Source organism: Pundamilia nyererei, unplaced genomic scaffold, assembly GCF_000239375.1.
Source record: "Pundamilia nyererei isolate P.nyererei 1_Seehausen unplaced genomic scaffold, PunNye1.0 scaffold00015, whole genome shotgun sequence".
Lineage (NCBI taxonomy): Eukaryota > Metazoa > Chordata > Actinopteri > Cichliformes > Cichlidae > Pundamilia > Pundamilia nyererei.
The window spans coordinates 1,624,230-1,638,649 of NW_005187416.1; the positions used below are offsets into that span (position 1 = coordinate 1,624,230).

Genomic DNA, 14,420 nt, shown 5'->3' on the forward strand with positions numbered 1-14,420 from the left:
TTTCATTTGTTAAAGATAATTATACGGCAGTGATGCAATTAACTTGATATTGATACATTACCGTTTTTTTTTTGCTGTATAAATGATTAAAAGATAGATTTTTTAGTGGCTGTCACTAACACTAGTAACCCCACTGTGAATAATAAGGAGGTTAAACTGTAAATCAAACAAATGCAGGAGAATTTATCAGAGCGTCTGGGTCTACCGAATGATCATCAATGACAATGGGAACATACAACAACATTTGTCCTCGGCTTCCCACCAATTATCCCCATCAGCCTTCCTGACAGCAGCACAGCGAGCCACTGAATGGACTAATCTCTCTTCACAAATTAGCTCAGTCTCTCATCTCCTCTTCCCAAACGTACGCTATGCCCTTAAACGCCACATGGTCACACTGCCTATTCATAACCATTATCTCGGGGCCTTTGGTAATGGAGAAAAAAAAAAGGGGGCCGAGAAGAAAAACGGAATAAAGACACTGAGAAATGTAAAACGGGAGGTGAAAACTGGCAATGTGGTTCGATCTCAGATTCCCCGCTGCCCCTGAGCTATCAGAGCCATTGATTGGTTCATGTAATTCTGCTCTGATTCGGCTTGGCCAATCAATGGACTGCAGACCGACTTCCTGTGACTGTGCAGCCATTAAAGTGAAGGTGAAAATCCCATAGACATCCCATACACTTTACTCCCGTCCGTGCCTTTTTTCATACGTCCAAGAATCTTCTCTTTCTGCATTCTCATTCAAAGAGATGCTTCTCTTCACACTGCAGTCATTGACTGAGTGGATACAAAAGATGGTGTAAAATAATACAAGAAACTGTGGATGAATTTCTGAAATGAAGATGTCACATTCTACAAATATTGGTCTCTTTTATCTCAGAGCAGCTTCTTTTGTCCAAATACTGACATTTTTCACACATCCACAAGGTTCCTTCACTTATTGAATGTATTATTTCATAAAATTACTCACTTTAGATCCTGAACTTAAACAGTGTAAATATTTAAGTATTTTTAAAGTATTTTTAAACCAAACCCACAACGTTATTAAAGTATTTATGTATCCCTACAAACTGCTTTAAAATATTACAGTATTGTCTGCTGCAAACCTACATTCGCTTATTTTGCTTATTCAGTTCTTGTGCCTACTTCTCTTCATTTTCACTTGCAGTATTCTGTCTGCTGCTCGCATAGCTCGTTTCCCCACAGAGATCAATACAGCTTCATCTTCTGTAATTTCAGCTCATTAATAGGCAAAATCTTGTGGATGCATTGGTTTTAGTTTTAAACGTATTTGAGCTTAATGCTTCTGTCAGCATGGCTTCAGTGATCCTCCACAGAGAACTGAAAAATATACTGTTACAGAAGGAAAGCAGAGCTTCTCGTTTATTTGTGGAGCAGGACGAGCGAAGTACAGAACAGATAAACCTAAAGATGTTTTCAGGTTCTCAGGACATTGTATGAAGATCACCTTTGCACATGTCACGCACAGCAGGTGCAGGTAACTCACCTTGTTCGTCTTCTAACTGTTGGAAGCGCTTTGTACTTTGTACAAGGGAACCAGCAGGTTAAAGACCAGCTTTCATGTGGGTCAGGCTGGAATTCTATTTAAGATTCTAGCACTTTTACAGTATAACACAGCAATATTATTAAAATTATTTCTTGCACCACCCAGGATGCTGTTCAGGAGTGTTATTTTATAGACGTGCAATTAAGAGTGTTACAAGTAGTTTATCTTTATTTGGTTTATTGATGTCTGTGCTGTTGAAAACAGTTAACAGTTGTCTTGTATAAAGTTTGCATTTTACAGTTAATGTGCGTCCTCTCTCAGTCCCTCTACTGGCAAATTATATAATACATAAAAACTCGAAATGTCACTGTGGGTAAATATTGTCTTTTCTCAGGCATAAAATTAAGAGTGGCTTAATGTTTAGCACTAATACGAGTCTGTCAAGATTCCTTTTTAATACATTACTATTGTTGTTGTTATTATTAGGGGGTTTCCACTTTAATTAGATGCCACACAGAGAAGAGGGGGATTGATCGTGGAGGAAGATGCACAGCAAAGAACATCTGGTCCGACTAAAACCTGAGCACTTAGCCCTGTGGCTTATGGTTACCGCCGCAACCCAGTGAGCTAAAATAATACCATGTAGCAAAATGTCTACACTTTTTTTGCTTTAGTACAGTCCAATTCTACTTCTACTGTTTCTTCTTTCACAGCAGGAGATTATCCAACTCCATCTCACTCATCCTTAGCATCCTCTTCTGTTGCACCAACCCTCTGCATGTCCTCCTTCACTACATCCACGAATCTTCTTTGTGGTCTTCCTCTTTTCCCCCAACATACCTTCAATCCCACCTCTTTACTTTGTCTCCAGACCATTCAACCTGAGCTGTCCCTCTGATGTACTCATTTCTAATCTCGTCCCAGTGAAAATCTGAACATCTTTAGCACAGCCTCCTGCCTTTTTGTCAACGTCACCATCTCCAAACCACACATCACAGCAGCTCTCACTACCATCTTGTAAACCTTCACTTTCACTCCTGCTGCTGTCCTTCTGTCACAAATGACCCCAGATACTTGTCTCCACCCGCTCCACACTGCCTGCACTCTCTTCTTCACCTCTGATGTGAAGAAGCAATGGATCACTGTCCATTGCTTTGGATTGTTGACACCGGATTTTTAACTAATACACCATCATTATGCATGCATCTTCACATAGGTCTCCCTCTCATTCACACACATGTATTCTGTCTAACTTCTACTTACTTTCATTCCTTTTTATTCCAGAGCATGCTCCAGACTGCTCCTCACTGCAGATGTCATCTGTGAACATCATAGTGCAGACACTCCTGCCTGACCTCATCTGTCAATCTGTCCATCCCCACTTCTAAAAGTACATTGTATTACTGCTATTTTGTCATAATGTTATCTAATCCCATTGCAAAAAAACAAAAACATCCATAATTGTCTCAGAAACCTGTGCCTCTGACGGTTTTGTAAATGATATTTAGTGAGAACAGACTATGTATCAGTGCGTATATCGAAAACAGAGACCACTTTTAACTGATTTGGAGTCATTTTCAGGGGCCAGTTCACCCAAATGTGAAAATTAAAATCCGTGGAATTTAGAAGCTTAGAGGAAACGGGAGCTTGAAATTATCATGCAAAATTAAAATGTAAGACAAAATACCTCAAGGGTGTTTCAAAACATTTAACTCTCTTTATCTGATCACAGAATTTCTGAGCCTTCTCTGGTCATCACACTCACACACAGACGTGTACGATTCACCCCCTCCATTACCAAAACAAACATAAAAGCACTTCATTGTCTGCTTAATTTAGTCATTGATTTTTTTTAACACCAGATCACACCATGGATAGTAGGAGACGTCAGGCTGAAGTGTTTTATGGTCTTTGCGGGAACCCCCACCATCCCTGCAGACACACACACACACACACACACACTCGGGCTGAGGAGAGAGTGAGAAAAAGGGAAAAAAGAAGATGCTTCCCCAGGGATCATCACTAAAAATCACTGCCTACTACTGTTAGGAGATCTAACCATGGGAGTGTGTGAGTGATTGTTGTTTGTGTGTAAAGCTTCTGTCCCCTTTGGCATGTGTGGCTTTGCTTAGATCAGATGTGAACCAGCAGACACTCACAGACAGCTGTGCTGCCACATCCTCACACGCACGCACTGAGCTGTTTGGAGAGACACACGCAACCCAAAAATGTGTCATTTTGGGGGTGACACTCTTTATATTACTATAATTTAACCTCATTACTATTTATAGAACCTCTACCAGCACAAGCAAACACAGAGGGTTTATCAAGTAAATACCCATCTTTAAAAGGATAATTTCACTATATTGCACTATATCTCTATCCATAAAGATAGCACAGTACTCACCATGTAAAACAAAAGCTGAGTCCAGCTAAAATATAAATAAATACCCTCTTACTTCAGATGAAATCTGTGTGTACCCAACTGTGCTATACTTAAATTTGAACTCCGAAGCTGGTCTGAAAACTGTTTTTATTTATTTCACCATTCACTTTGTTTTCTGAGCATTTAATTACCCTTGTAATTAACGTAAAACATGCATTTCTACCCACATAAACAGGTCACGGCAATGAAAAGTAACACTTCTAAAAATGCTGTGAACCTACTGCTTTAACTTGGTGAGTACAGTTCCAGGAGGACTGGGAACTTAAAAATCCAGTTGAAATAAAACATCATTAAACACTATTTATAATATACCTAATACCATACTGTTGTTCACTTGTTGCCATTTTCCAGAGAAACCCCCCCCCCCAAAAAAAAATGCAAAATCTGGAGCCATGTGACGAACTTACAGGCGTTGGTGACGGCGAAGCTGTTGGCCGTCTCGATGTTGTCCACGTGAGGCACCAGGTTGAACGGGGCTTCCGAGGCGTTCGGGCTGGTGTTGTGCAGGAAGATTGCCAAACGAAAGGCGGTGTACTCCTGATCAGTGTTTCTGATGAACAGACCGCCTAAAGAGAGGGAGGAGACATGAGGGCTTGATGAAGAGCGTGTCCACTGTATCTCGCCATCAGGTTTAAACCTATTCTAGACAGATTAGTTATTGCTGACTGCAGCACAGAAACACAAAAGACAATATATTTAATCCAAGTCAGTACCCAGGCATATTACCCATATGGGGTACAACTTGTTGCTATCTCAGCCCCATCTCCACTGTAGTTAATAAGATTTCAAAGAAACCACAAAACGGTTGGGAGAGTTTTCAATCTTTAGATCACAGTTTAATAAAACCTCTCCTGCTGAGCTGAGGGCTACCTGCAAGATTCTCATGGGCTCAGGGGCTTTTGGAAACAACCCATACAGTGGTTATCGTTTCTGACACTCAACAGGATGATGATACTGAAAAAGGCTCTGAGATACAGAGATAAAGAGTCTGCATACTAGCATGCTCAGGACAGCTATGTTTGGACACAAGGTCCATCTGCAGGTATATTGATATGCAGCAGGTGGAGAACTTCTCCATGTGCTGCTACGCCAAGCTCACCAATGACGGAGAGCACCGCAAGAACTATCGCTGCCAAATGAAGCACAAGTCTGTGCCGGAGTCTGCCTGCAGGAAGAGAAACTCACTGCCGAGGCAGCTGAACATGTTGATCAGTGATATATTTGACATGCTGAATATTTGCAGATGACAATATTATAAAAAGTAACTAGTTTGTAATTTTTTAAGCAAGCATGCACACATCACATTGAAACATCCACAAGTCCAAGAGACCTTGAGCCAAACCTTGATTGGAGGTAAAGGAAATGTCTAGAACAGAGGTGGGGGAACTCCAGGCCTCAAGGACCGGTGTCCTGCAGGTTTTAGATGTGTCCTTGATCCAAAACACAGCTGATTTAAATGGCTAAATTACTTCCTCAACGCGTCTTAAAGTTCTCCAGAGGACCTGCAATGAACTAATCATGTGATTCAGGTGTGTTGACCCAGATGTATATCTAAAACCTGCAGGACACTGGCTCTTGTGTCCTGGAGTTCCCCACCCCTGGTCTAGAAAGACAGATTTATCCTCTGCAAACCACAAATGTATACCCATGACTGTGCCAGCCTGTCACGTAGGTGCTGAGCTTTCAAAACTAATCCTGAGGTCTTTCCAGTCTACACATAAGTAGCTGACCAGCTTTACAATTAGACCTATACTAGCTTGTTTAGGGTTTAAAACAGGTGATATAACGCACCAGAACAAACAGATAATAACGTTTTTTCTCGTGATAACAACCTCACATGAAAGGTTAAAAAGATTTAAGGCAAATTTTATTAGCTCTTCACAGATGTTTGTTTCAAAGAGAAATCTCTATCATAAAAGAGGTTCCCACAACTGACTCCACAATGTGTAAAATGTAATAAAAGGGCAGTATCGCTCTGGTAAATAATGTCTTCAACTTCCTGCAAAGGCTAAAAAAATTTAGATCCTCTGAGGTACCACTAGGCTTTGTGGCAAGGATTCAGTGTGTTTAACATGCAAGGTCGTCTTTGTCTCGTATTAATGCAAGCAGAGAAGGTGATAATATTCACAAAATATCCTTTTGTATCAACTCGGATTTTCATTCAGTTTTCTATGCAAGAGCGGCGCCAGTGTCATAAATCAGTTTGGCATCAGAGATAAGATTTTTGTTTCGTGTCCTCTTGTATTACAGCCTCATTCATATACAAAGATCTCCACTAAGCCGTTCGCGGCTGTGCAAATGTCAGTAGTGTTTTTAGGTTAGAAGCAGTTTGTTTCACATTTCAAAATCTGACTCAAGGCTATATTTCTTAGGATGAGACAGTGTAAATGTCATTTAGAGCAAAATGCCAGTGTGTTCTTTTTATGGCTGACCTCTTTAAAAGGTAAACTTTAGAATATTTTACCACTCTGTGGAGACCAGTCATCTAAGCCCCCTTTTGATTTTAATCTGATTTCCATTGTGATGGGTTTTATGTTTATTCCTAACTTGAAATTTATCCCTTTTCCAGCCGTTGCTGAATAGAAAAGAATAAAATTAAGCACTGACCTAAATCCAGCTTATTTAGACTTCTGACATTCCCTTCATCTGGATTCAACACAAAATGAGATCCAAACACTTCGGGGGCCTCAGACTTTGAAGTTTCCTGACATATGGTTAGCTGAAAACAAGACCCAAATGGCTGCAACGTGCCTGTTTGTTTGTGACCCCATTACCACCTGGATGACTTCTGATCACGTCTTTGAATTTAATCCAAGCTACGTAGTGTGCTCATGTAAGTATTCCATGTTATCTTTTTCTAAATTTCTATGTAGAATAGTATCAAAAAGGAAACAGCTGGTGTCATCTCCTCTTCCTATAGTCTTGCTAATTAGGCTTACATTCCTTATTGTGAATAATCAATAACAGGAGTAATAGCTTGGCAACCCCACTGATCAGCTTTAAGCTTTAAGTGGGCTTTAATCTGAAAAGATTATTCAACCTTTACAGTTTGCATTCATACTTGGCGTAGACCTGTCAGGGAGCAGATCCTGATACATATATGTTCCTGTATAGCTCAGTTTACAGGGGTGATTCATGTTAACACTGTTCCATTCAAGTAAAACACCATCAGTGCAATACATACTTGACTTTTAGCCACAGCTAGTGTGCAGTCCATGTCCCTGGTTAGGCTTTTAAAGTGTTGTGGTTTGGCTGACCTGGTTACAGCACATTCTGTGTGCATTCACACCGGCATTAATGTGTGCTACTCCTTACCCAAAAGACATCCAGATACACATGAAATGTTCCAGTAGCAGGTGCAGCTGGAGCCTTAATGTGAGATAGTAACTTCTATTATTGCATGGAGAATTATTTCTCAAAATCATGGCTCGCTTTTGTAGCGGATTTAAATTTGCATGCTTCGAATGCACAGAATCTAAATTTTGTCATCCATTCATCCACTTTATTAACCATCTATCCCAGCTGCCACAGGGCAACAGGCTGGGAACACTTTGGAAAGGACTGCAGTCTATCGCAGGACTAATGCAGAGAGACAGACAAGCATTCACACCTACACTCAATTTAGAATCACCAGTTAACCTAACACACATGTCTTCGGACTGTGGGAGGAAACCGGAGCACAAGCGGGAACATGGAGAAAACGCAAAGTTTACACAGAAGGACACCAGCCAAGTTCAAACCCAGAAGCTTAATCATCATAAAGATTAGTTTGGAGTAAGATCTATAAGGTTCAGATTTCTTCCTATCAAAGATGCTCCGCTGCCATGCAGTGTATGATAAGACAGGATGCTGACAGACCTCGAAAAACTAATACAGGTCAGAAAATGAAGGATGAATGGGATTTATAATTCTGAGGACATCTCTGCATCTGTTGGCAACTGTGGAGCACGTTGGCCGTGACTCTATTTGTCCACTTGTTTCAGTGTCGCTTGCGTGTGTACAAAGCAAATTTCCTGCTGCTAATAAGTGTTGATTCGTCGGTGACGATTATTTGAAACTGACAAGTGTTGATCGGGGGAGATGTTTGCCCTCTCTGAAGGCTGATGCGATTCAGAAATTGCTAAATGTAGTCTGGCGGGTGTGGATTTTTACACTCCCAGAGGACAACTAGGCCTGAAACTGAGAAATATGATGACACAGGGATTACATCAACAGTTTTTTAAATAACTGGCAGCAATGATGTTTGTCAAGCGATAATGAGAATAAGTTCATTTAAAGAAATACCAAGAGCCCGATTATAATAGCTGGGAAATTATGAGTAAAATAACCCCCCACACACGCCAGTTTCGCTTACGTCAGCAACAAATTAAATGTTTCACACGACGGCACAGCAGTTCCACAGACGCAGGTTTAAACCCCAAACAACGCAGCTCGAGAGCCCTCAGTTCCAGGGGAGCCTGCTCTGTAACTGACCCTGACCTCTGCCCTCTCTGGGTGGCCCGGGGATTGGAGTATCACATTGATATAAAAGGACAAGGAGAATCATTTGAACAGCTTGTCATTTTTCATCAGCCTGACTTGTATCTGATGTGCCTCAACTCCATCTACAAGCTGGGGTGCAGCTGAGGGTAAAACCCAGCAAAAAAGAAAGAAAGTCAGTGTAAGCAAATATTAGATTTCAGAATGAAGCTTGAAACAGTTGGAATATAAACCTGGATACCAGATTTTTTGATTCTCTGATGACTGTTTGTTGAGGATGTGATGATTAACCAATGATTAACAAATGGAGGTCACAGTTGGGCTCCTTTTTCTCCCCCCCCCCCAGCACCCTGCTTTTAAATCTAACCAGTAAATCTGCCAGCGAGTGTAATGAAAACCGTGAATCCGTCAGTGAGAAACGTAAATTTAAAACACAGAGACGCTGAAAAAGAGAGAGTGAAACTGATGGAAAAAGATTTGGGGGAACGGTGCAGCTGCAAGGCATTTGGGACCCGTGGCAGCGGTTTGTTATAGGAGCGGGATCTGCGAGAGTGTTAACAGCAGTCAATGCACAGGCAGCCCGCATGGGGAATACACACAGACTTTGCTGCTCTGATCTGCTGCAGTGGCGGAGTGCACCGGGATACACACACATGCAAAGCGCATTAGGTGTGTGAGTCTGTGTGTGTGCGTTTGTGTGTGTGAAGCATGCACATCATCGACAGAGCACAGGACCCAGTCTTTATGGTCATGTTTTAAAGACAATTAAAAGAATAAAAATAAGGCTATGGGGGGAAAATCCGCAATCCCCACTTTGACCAGTGCCGGGGTGCTAAACGGCAGGTCAGAGGCAGCAGGTAGGACGTCCACAGATTCATTGACTGGTTTTATTTTGTGCTTGGATCTACCATAAAACGCTCACACTTACCGATCTGAACGCTGCTCGGGAAAGCACCCATTGCCAGTCCCCAAAAACCCGAGAACATCAACAGAATCAAATCGCGAGAAGAAATCCTCATTTTGTTCAGGTTATAAACTGATTAAAGACATCGAGCAGGTTTAATTAACACCCCCGGTGCAAAGCCAACATCACAAGGGAAAACAAAAAACAAAAAACAAAGAGATTAAAAAAGGGAGATGAAATCAAATGCCGGTTAAATATCCATGTCTGCTTTGGGTGGCTTTTTTTTTTCTTGGATATTCCCCCCGCAGTGCCGCTGGTTTGTGCCGTCAAACTGCGTCCGTCCGTCCGGCGCTGGAGATTTTGCGCACACCACCAAGAAGAGGAGGGAGGGAGGACGAGGGGTGGAGGTGGTGGTGGTGTTGTTGAGGGGGGTGGGCATCAGCCAGCGGCGGTCAGTGCGTCTGGATGCGGCTCAACTCACATCACAGCAAGAACACACATGCGCCTTTTTAGCCGACCCGGGCAGACAGGCAGGAGGGGCGCCAGTCAGTCAGTCAGTCAGTCAGCCCGCTCAGCAGCACCGAGCGGCGGAGAAAGTCCCCGCAGCTCCTTTAACACCAAAACTTCCAGAACCGCTGCGAGTGGCTGCGAAGATGGATGTCTGACAGCGTTTTTCTCTCCCGCTCCTCGCTGTCGGATATCATCCCGGATAGATCGTCTCGCACGGGCAGATCAACTTAATCAAAACCCCGGTGTGTCCTCTCAGTCACTCTGCACACAGCCTTTAGGGCGCAATTTAAGATAAGCTGCGCCAATTTCGGCAATTAATAACATTCTAATGAGCAAGCTCAAATTCATTTGCGGGGTTTGTTTTCTGTGAACTGCCTCTTAACTTAAAAAACAAAAAACAAAAACTCATGCTGGCTCGCTTAAGGTAGTCAGACTGTCCCTTTAACGGTTGCTACCATGTGACATTACTTATGCACATGTACAAAACCGCTACAGCAACAGATTAACAAATAAATTATTGTTTTTTAAAGCTTAAGAAATACATTAAAATAAATGTAAATGAGGGAAACGTTTGAACACCGCCAGCCTGTCTCACTAAAGTTTGCACTATTCCTTCAAGCTGCAGGAGCGAGGAGCTAAAAGTTTTGTCACTTTGACCAAATAACACAGACTTTCAGTAGCACCGCTGGCGGTGGAGTCCCCGGGTGTGCAGTTTAAGCAAACTAATTTGGAAGTTTTGTCGCCATCCTCCAAGATTAAATAAAATCCAGTGATAGTGAGACTTTAAGGAAGTGTAGCCATTAGTCTCCTCGGGGTGGTTCGGCTAAAGCAGGAACTTTAGGAGACACTGGGCTACTTTCAGTTCAGGTTCTGCTGATTTTGAGGTTTGTAGTTGCCGCAGGTAAAGACCCGACTGAAAAATGAGTAATTATGTGCAAGGCTCCCTTTGGAAGCAGTGCCTGGAAGTTGATTTTGCTTTTGTAAATGTGAGAAAGACTGAGCGCTTTCCAGCAAATCTACCCCCCCCCCCCCCCCACACACACACACACACACACACACAACAACAACAAAACACAACATCTTTTCTTATCCTTTTCTTTTTTACATTCATCATCGACAGAAATGTATGATTAAAAAAAAGACTCTCTTTACAGGATGAGCCTATTATTGCGTGTCATCACAAGATAATGCTGTAATACTGGAGCCAAATAAAGCCAACCTTGCCACAAAAAACCAAACCAGTATTTAAGACATTTTAAAAGATTATACATCTGACTCACAAGCAACAGATAGCTGAGCCAGGTCCCGATGAAGATCAGCGAGTTTAAAAGCAGACCATTAAGCCTCAATAGATAATTCAACTAAACTAATATATTTAATCATGATTAAATAATCATCCCAGTCATTTTCTTGAATCTGATTCAACCTCTCAAATCAAAATAATTGATGTTTTGTTACATTGAACTGAACATTTGTGCCACTGTTTGGATAAAACAAGATGTATGACGGCATCTATCGCTAATGAAAATCTATGAGTAATGGGTTTTGCAGGCATTTTCCTTTTTTAACTGCTTTGACATTTTATACACAACATGGTTTATTGATTAATCAAAAAATGATTTGCAGACTGATCGAGTAAATACTGCCTGTCTGTTTTTCCTCAAGGTCAAGAATGAATGTCTGCTCAAAGAACAGGAAGAGGAGGACAATGTGAGGTCTGGGATGACTTTTTAAAAAGGCAATGTAATCCTAGAGTTTGGAATACAACCCAGATGTAAAAGCACAGATTTTCATTTTTAGCCAATGCAGTAGATGTAAATGCTGTTATCTCACTGTTTTCAGGCAATAGACTTCACAATTTCTAGATAAAAGTCTTTTATTGTTTTGTGTACTCTAGGTTTTTTTTGTAGGAAATATTTTACAGTGAACACAGAGGAGGATTGCAAAGTGATGACATTTTCAAAGCCGAGGTAACTTTGCTGTGTATACCTTTAAGAAAAATGGATTCGTATGTGATTATGGTTATTTTTAAAGAGATTTTGGTGTGTCCATTTATGTTCTCGTCTTCCTCATTGCTCTCTTTCCTTCTCCGGAATGCTTGCATTAATGTCGTTTTACATGTAAACTCAATGTGCTTACCCTAAAAGATAAAATCACAAAAACGACATACCTCTACATTACATGCACACACAAGAGTTATGAACTGTATTAACTATGAGAATAAAATGGTTTCAAGTGTGTTTTTGCATGTTGACACAGTTGTAACTGATCTCAGGACCTCAGTAACTGAACGCACCCTCAGAAAACGTAGCTGTGATCCTGGGTACAGTTAAAAGATCTGCACCTGATGACCCTTTATGAACTGACAGGATTTTAAGGGTAGTTTAAAGGTAACGAAGTGATTTCAGTACTTCTGTAATATGCTAAAATTTCCATGCATGTGTACGGACTTTGGCTAAGTTATTAAAAATTAATAAACAAATTGAAACAAGAGCAGCCCCACAATGGACTGAAAATTCCCTCTGCGCCATGCATAGTTTCAGTCCATGCATTCAGCAGGATATCCATATCCAGATATTTTCTTAAGAACATGGAAATGTCTCCAAGTAATTTTTTTTATTTCAGTTTTGCATGTATGTTTGGAGACATGATGTAAAATGTCTAACTTTGCTCTATCCTGCAACGGGAAAGAACATTTTCAGACTTCAGATTTAAGACTCCTGAATCCATATTGACACCTATATGTTTCCAAAAGGTACTTTTAAGCTACCCTAAACCCTCCTCTGTCCTAACTTTCATAAACACGAAAACAAACTGAACTAATCAAATTCAAAAATAAAGTATAAACATCCATGCTGCAGTTCTTTTCCATATCCTATTATATGTGCAGCTGCAGAGGTCTGATTTCTCCCCGGGGATCAATAAAGACTCATTTCTATTTAGATCCTTTGAGAAAAATGCTTCTGACGTCTGGAGAAACAGATCTGATTCCAGTCGATTCACCAGTGAGTTTGTCTTTCATTTATCATATTATTAATGCAATTCTCTGCATCATTATAGGGGGAAAATAATCCTGGATTTGTTTCTTTGACAGTCGGAGCAAAGTTTTCTTTATCCTCATCCAAAAAGGCACAAGGCTTCTACTGACTGTTAAACAGATCAGTGGCTTTCCTTTTGCAGTTTTTGTTAGCTGCATCACAATAACGTGTAAAAGTTTTAGGTTCTTTGCATTTTTTAAAGACTCTTGTCGTTAAATTATCCAAAGTTTATTCTACAGTATGATAACAATCTCAAAAAGCATCCTCAACAACATTTCATAGCAATGCTATTGCTTTAGAAATACAGTGTTTGCCTTGGGAGCCCTTAAGCATGATGAGTTAAAAGCACACAGCTGTTTGTCGCCCAGTTTGAGCAAGATAGTGTAACAGATGTAGTCAGTCAGCTCATTTTAAATGTCTGCACACACATATTGCACATTTTACTGTACTGAGGTTTCCTGAGTACAGTAAAATATAAAATCGGTCAATCTGGATATAATAAGGACAACAAGTCTCAATGAGCCAAAAGCAGCAGATGTAACCATGTTGACATATCCAAACAAATGCACGTTACTGGCTTTTTATTTTAGTTAAAGCAGAGTTATCAGAAGTAACAATATTTCAATGGATGTTAGTGGTGTTTGAAGAACCGCTGTGTTAGTGTGGGTAGAGTTTGTGCCAGCAGAAAAACTTGAATGTTGAATGGTTGTGAGAGTGGAGCTGTCCATGGTGCTGAACCCTTTCCCCCCAACTCTCAAAAGGGTTCTCGGCATCCTTTCAGTTTCAGAAACACATAACACCCTTAAATTAACCATTTACTACGGTGCAGACTTTGCTTATTTGCTTTCTTCTTCAGAGCTGGGTGAAAAGACCGATCCCAGTGTCATATCTGCGTGTGATGCACTGAGCTGAAGTCAGTTTAATATGGCATAATGACTGTAAGCAAAGGAAAGACAGATAGCCTTGCTCTGTTCGAAACAGCTAATGATACCTCTAAAGCTTACTAATGAACAGATCGCATCTATTTGTTTGATCCTATACACAAACACTGATTTAAAATGGGAATCCATCCTTCCAGCACTGCTACAGCAGTAATAGATACAACGTATGTGTTCAGAAAGCACAAGTACAAGTACACAGAAAAGATGGATGTAGCTCACAGGTTTGAAAAATCAAGCCTATGCAGTAAGTGCCTTAAACCTACAGTCATTCTAAAGGGCAATCTTCTTCATCTGTGACCTTATTAAAAACTTTTCGGATGAATTTATGACCTAAGATGCTTGTTTTTACATCTTATTTGCATCTATATGATACTAATTTCTAAAATAAAGTCAATTTTAAAGGTCTAAAAGGAGGATGGTGCAGTATCTACTGGGATTTTCCTATAGAACCACCTCTAAGGTTTAAAAGAATCTTCCCAAAAAGAAAAAGAGAGAAAAAAATATTCAGTTCTCTGGGAGAAAATGTCTTTTTGATGTCAGAGAAGAATGATTAGACTGCTTGAGACAGTAAGGAAGGCAATAGTAGCTAAAA

The 14,420-nt window shown here is 40.7% G+C and overlaps 1 protein-coding gene across 5 annotated transcripts in view; it reads right to left on the bottom strand.

The window, feature by feature from the left end:
- Positions 1-10,106, bottom strand: part of gria4b (glutamate receptor, ionotropic, AMPA 4b) — a 157,348-nt gene extending 147,242 nt beyond the window's left edge. For 2 of the 5 annotated variants that reach the window (XR_001290279.1, XM_005725376.2), the window contains exons 1-2: positions 9,364-10,105; positions 4,364-4,522 (exon numbers count right to left, since the gene is read on the bottom strand). Coding sequence is in view for 3 of the 5 variants with exons in the window: in XM_005725376.2 (XP_005725433.1) it covers positions 4,364-4,522; positions 9,364-9,454 (250 nt within the window). In the remaining 2 variants the exon portion in view is untranslated. Of the gene's footprint in view, positions 1-4,363; positions 4,523-9,363 lie in introns of all 5 variants that reach the window. The other 3 variants (XR_001290280.1, XM_005725375.2, XM_005725377.2) reach the window with 3 other exon arrangements.
- Between the last annotated feature and the right edge of the window lie 4,314 nt (positions 10,107-14,420).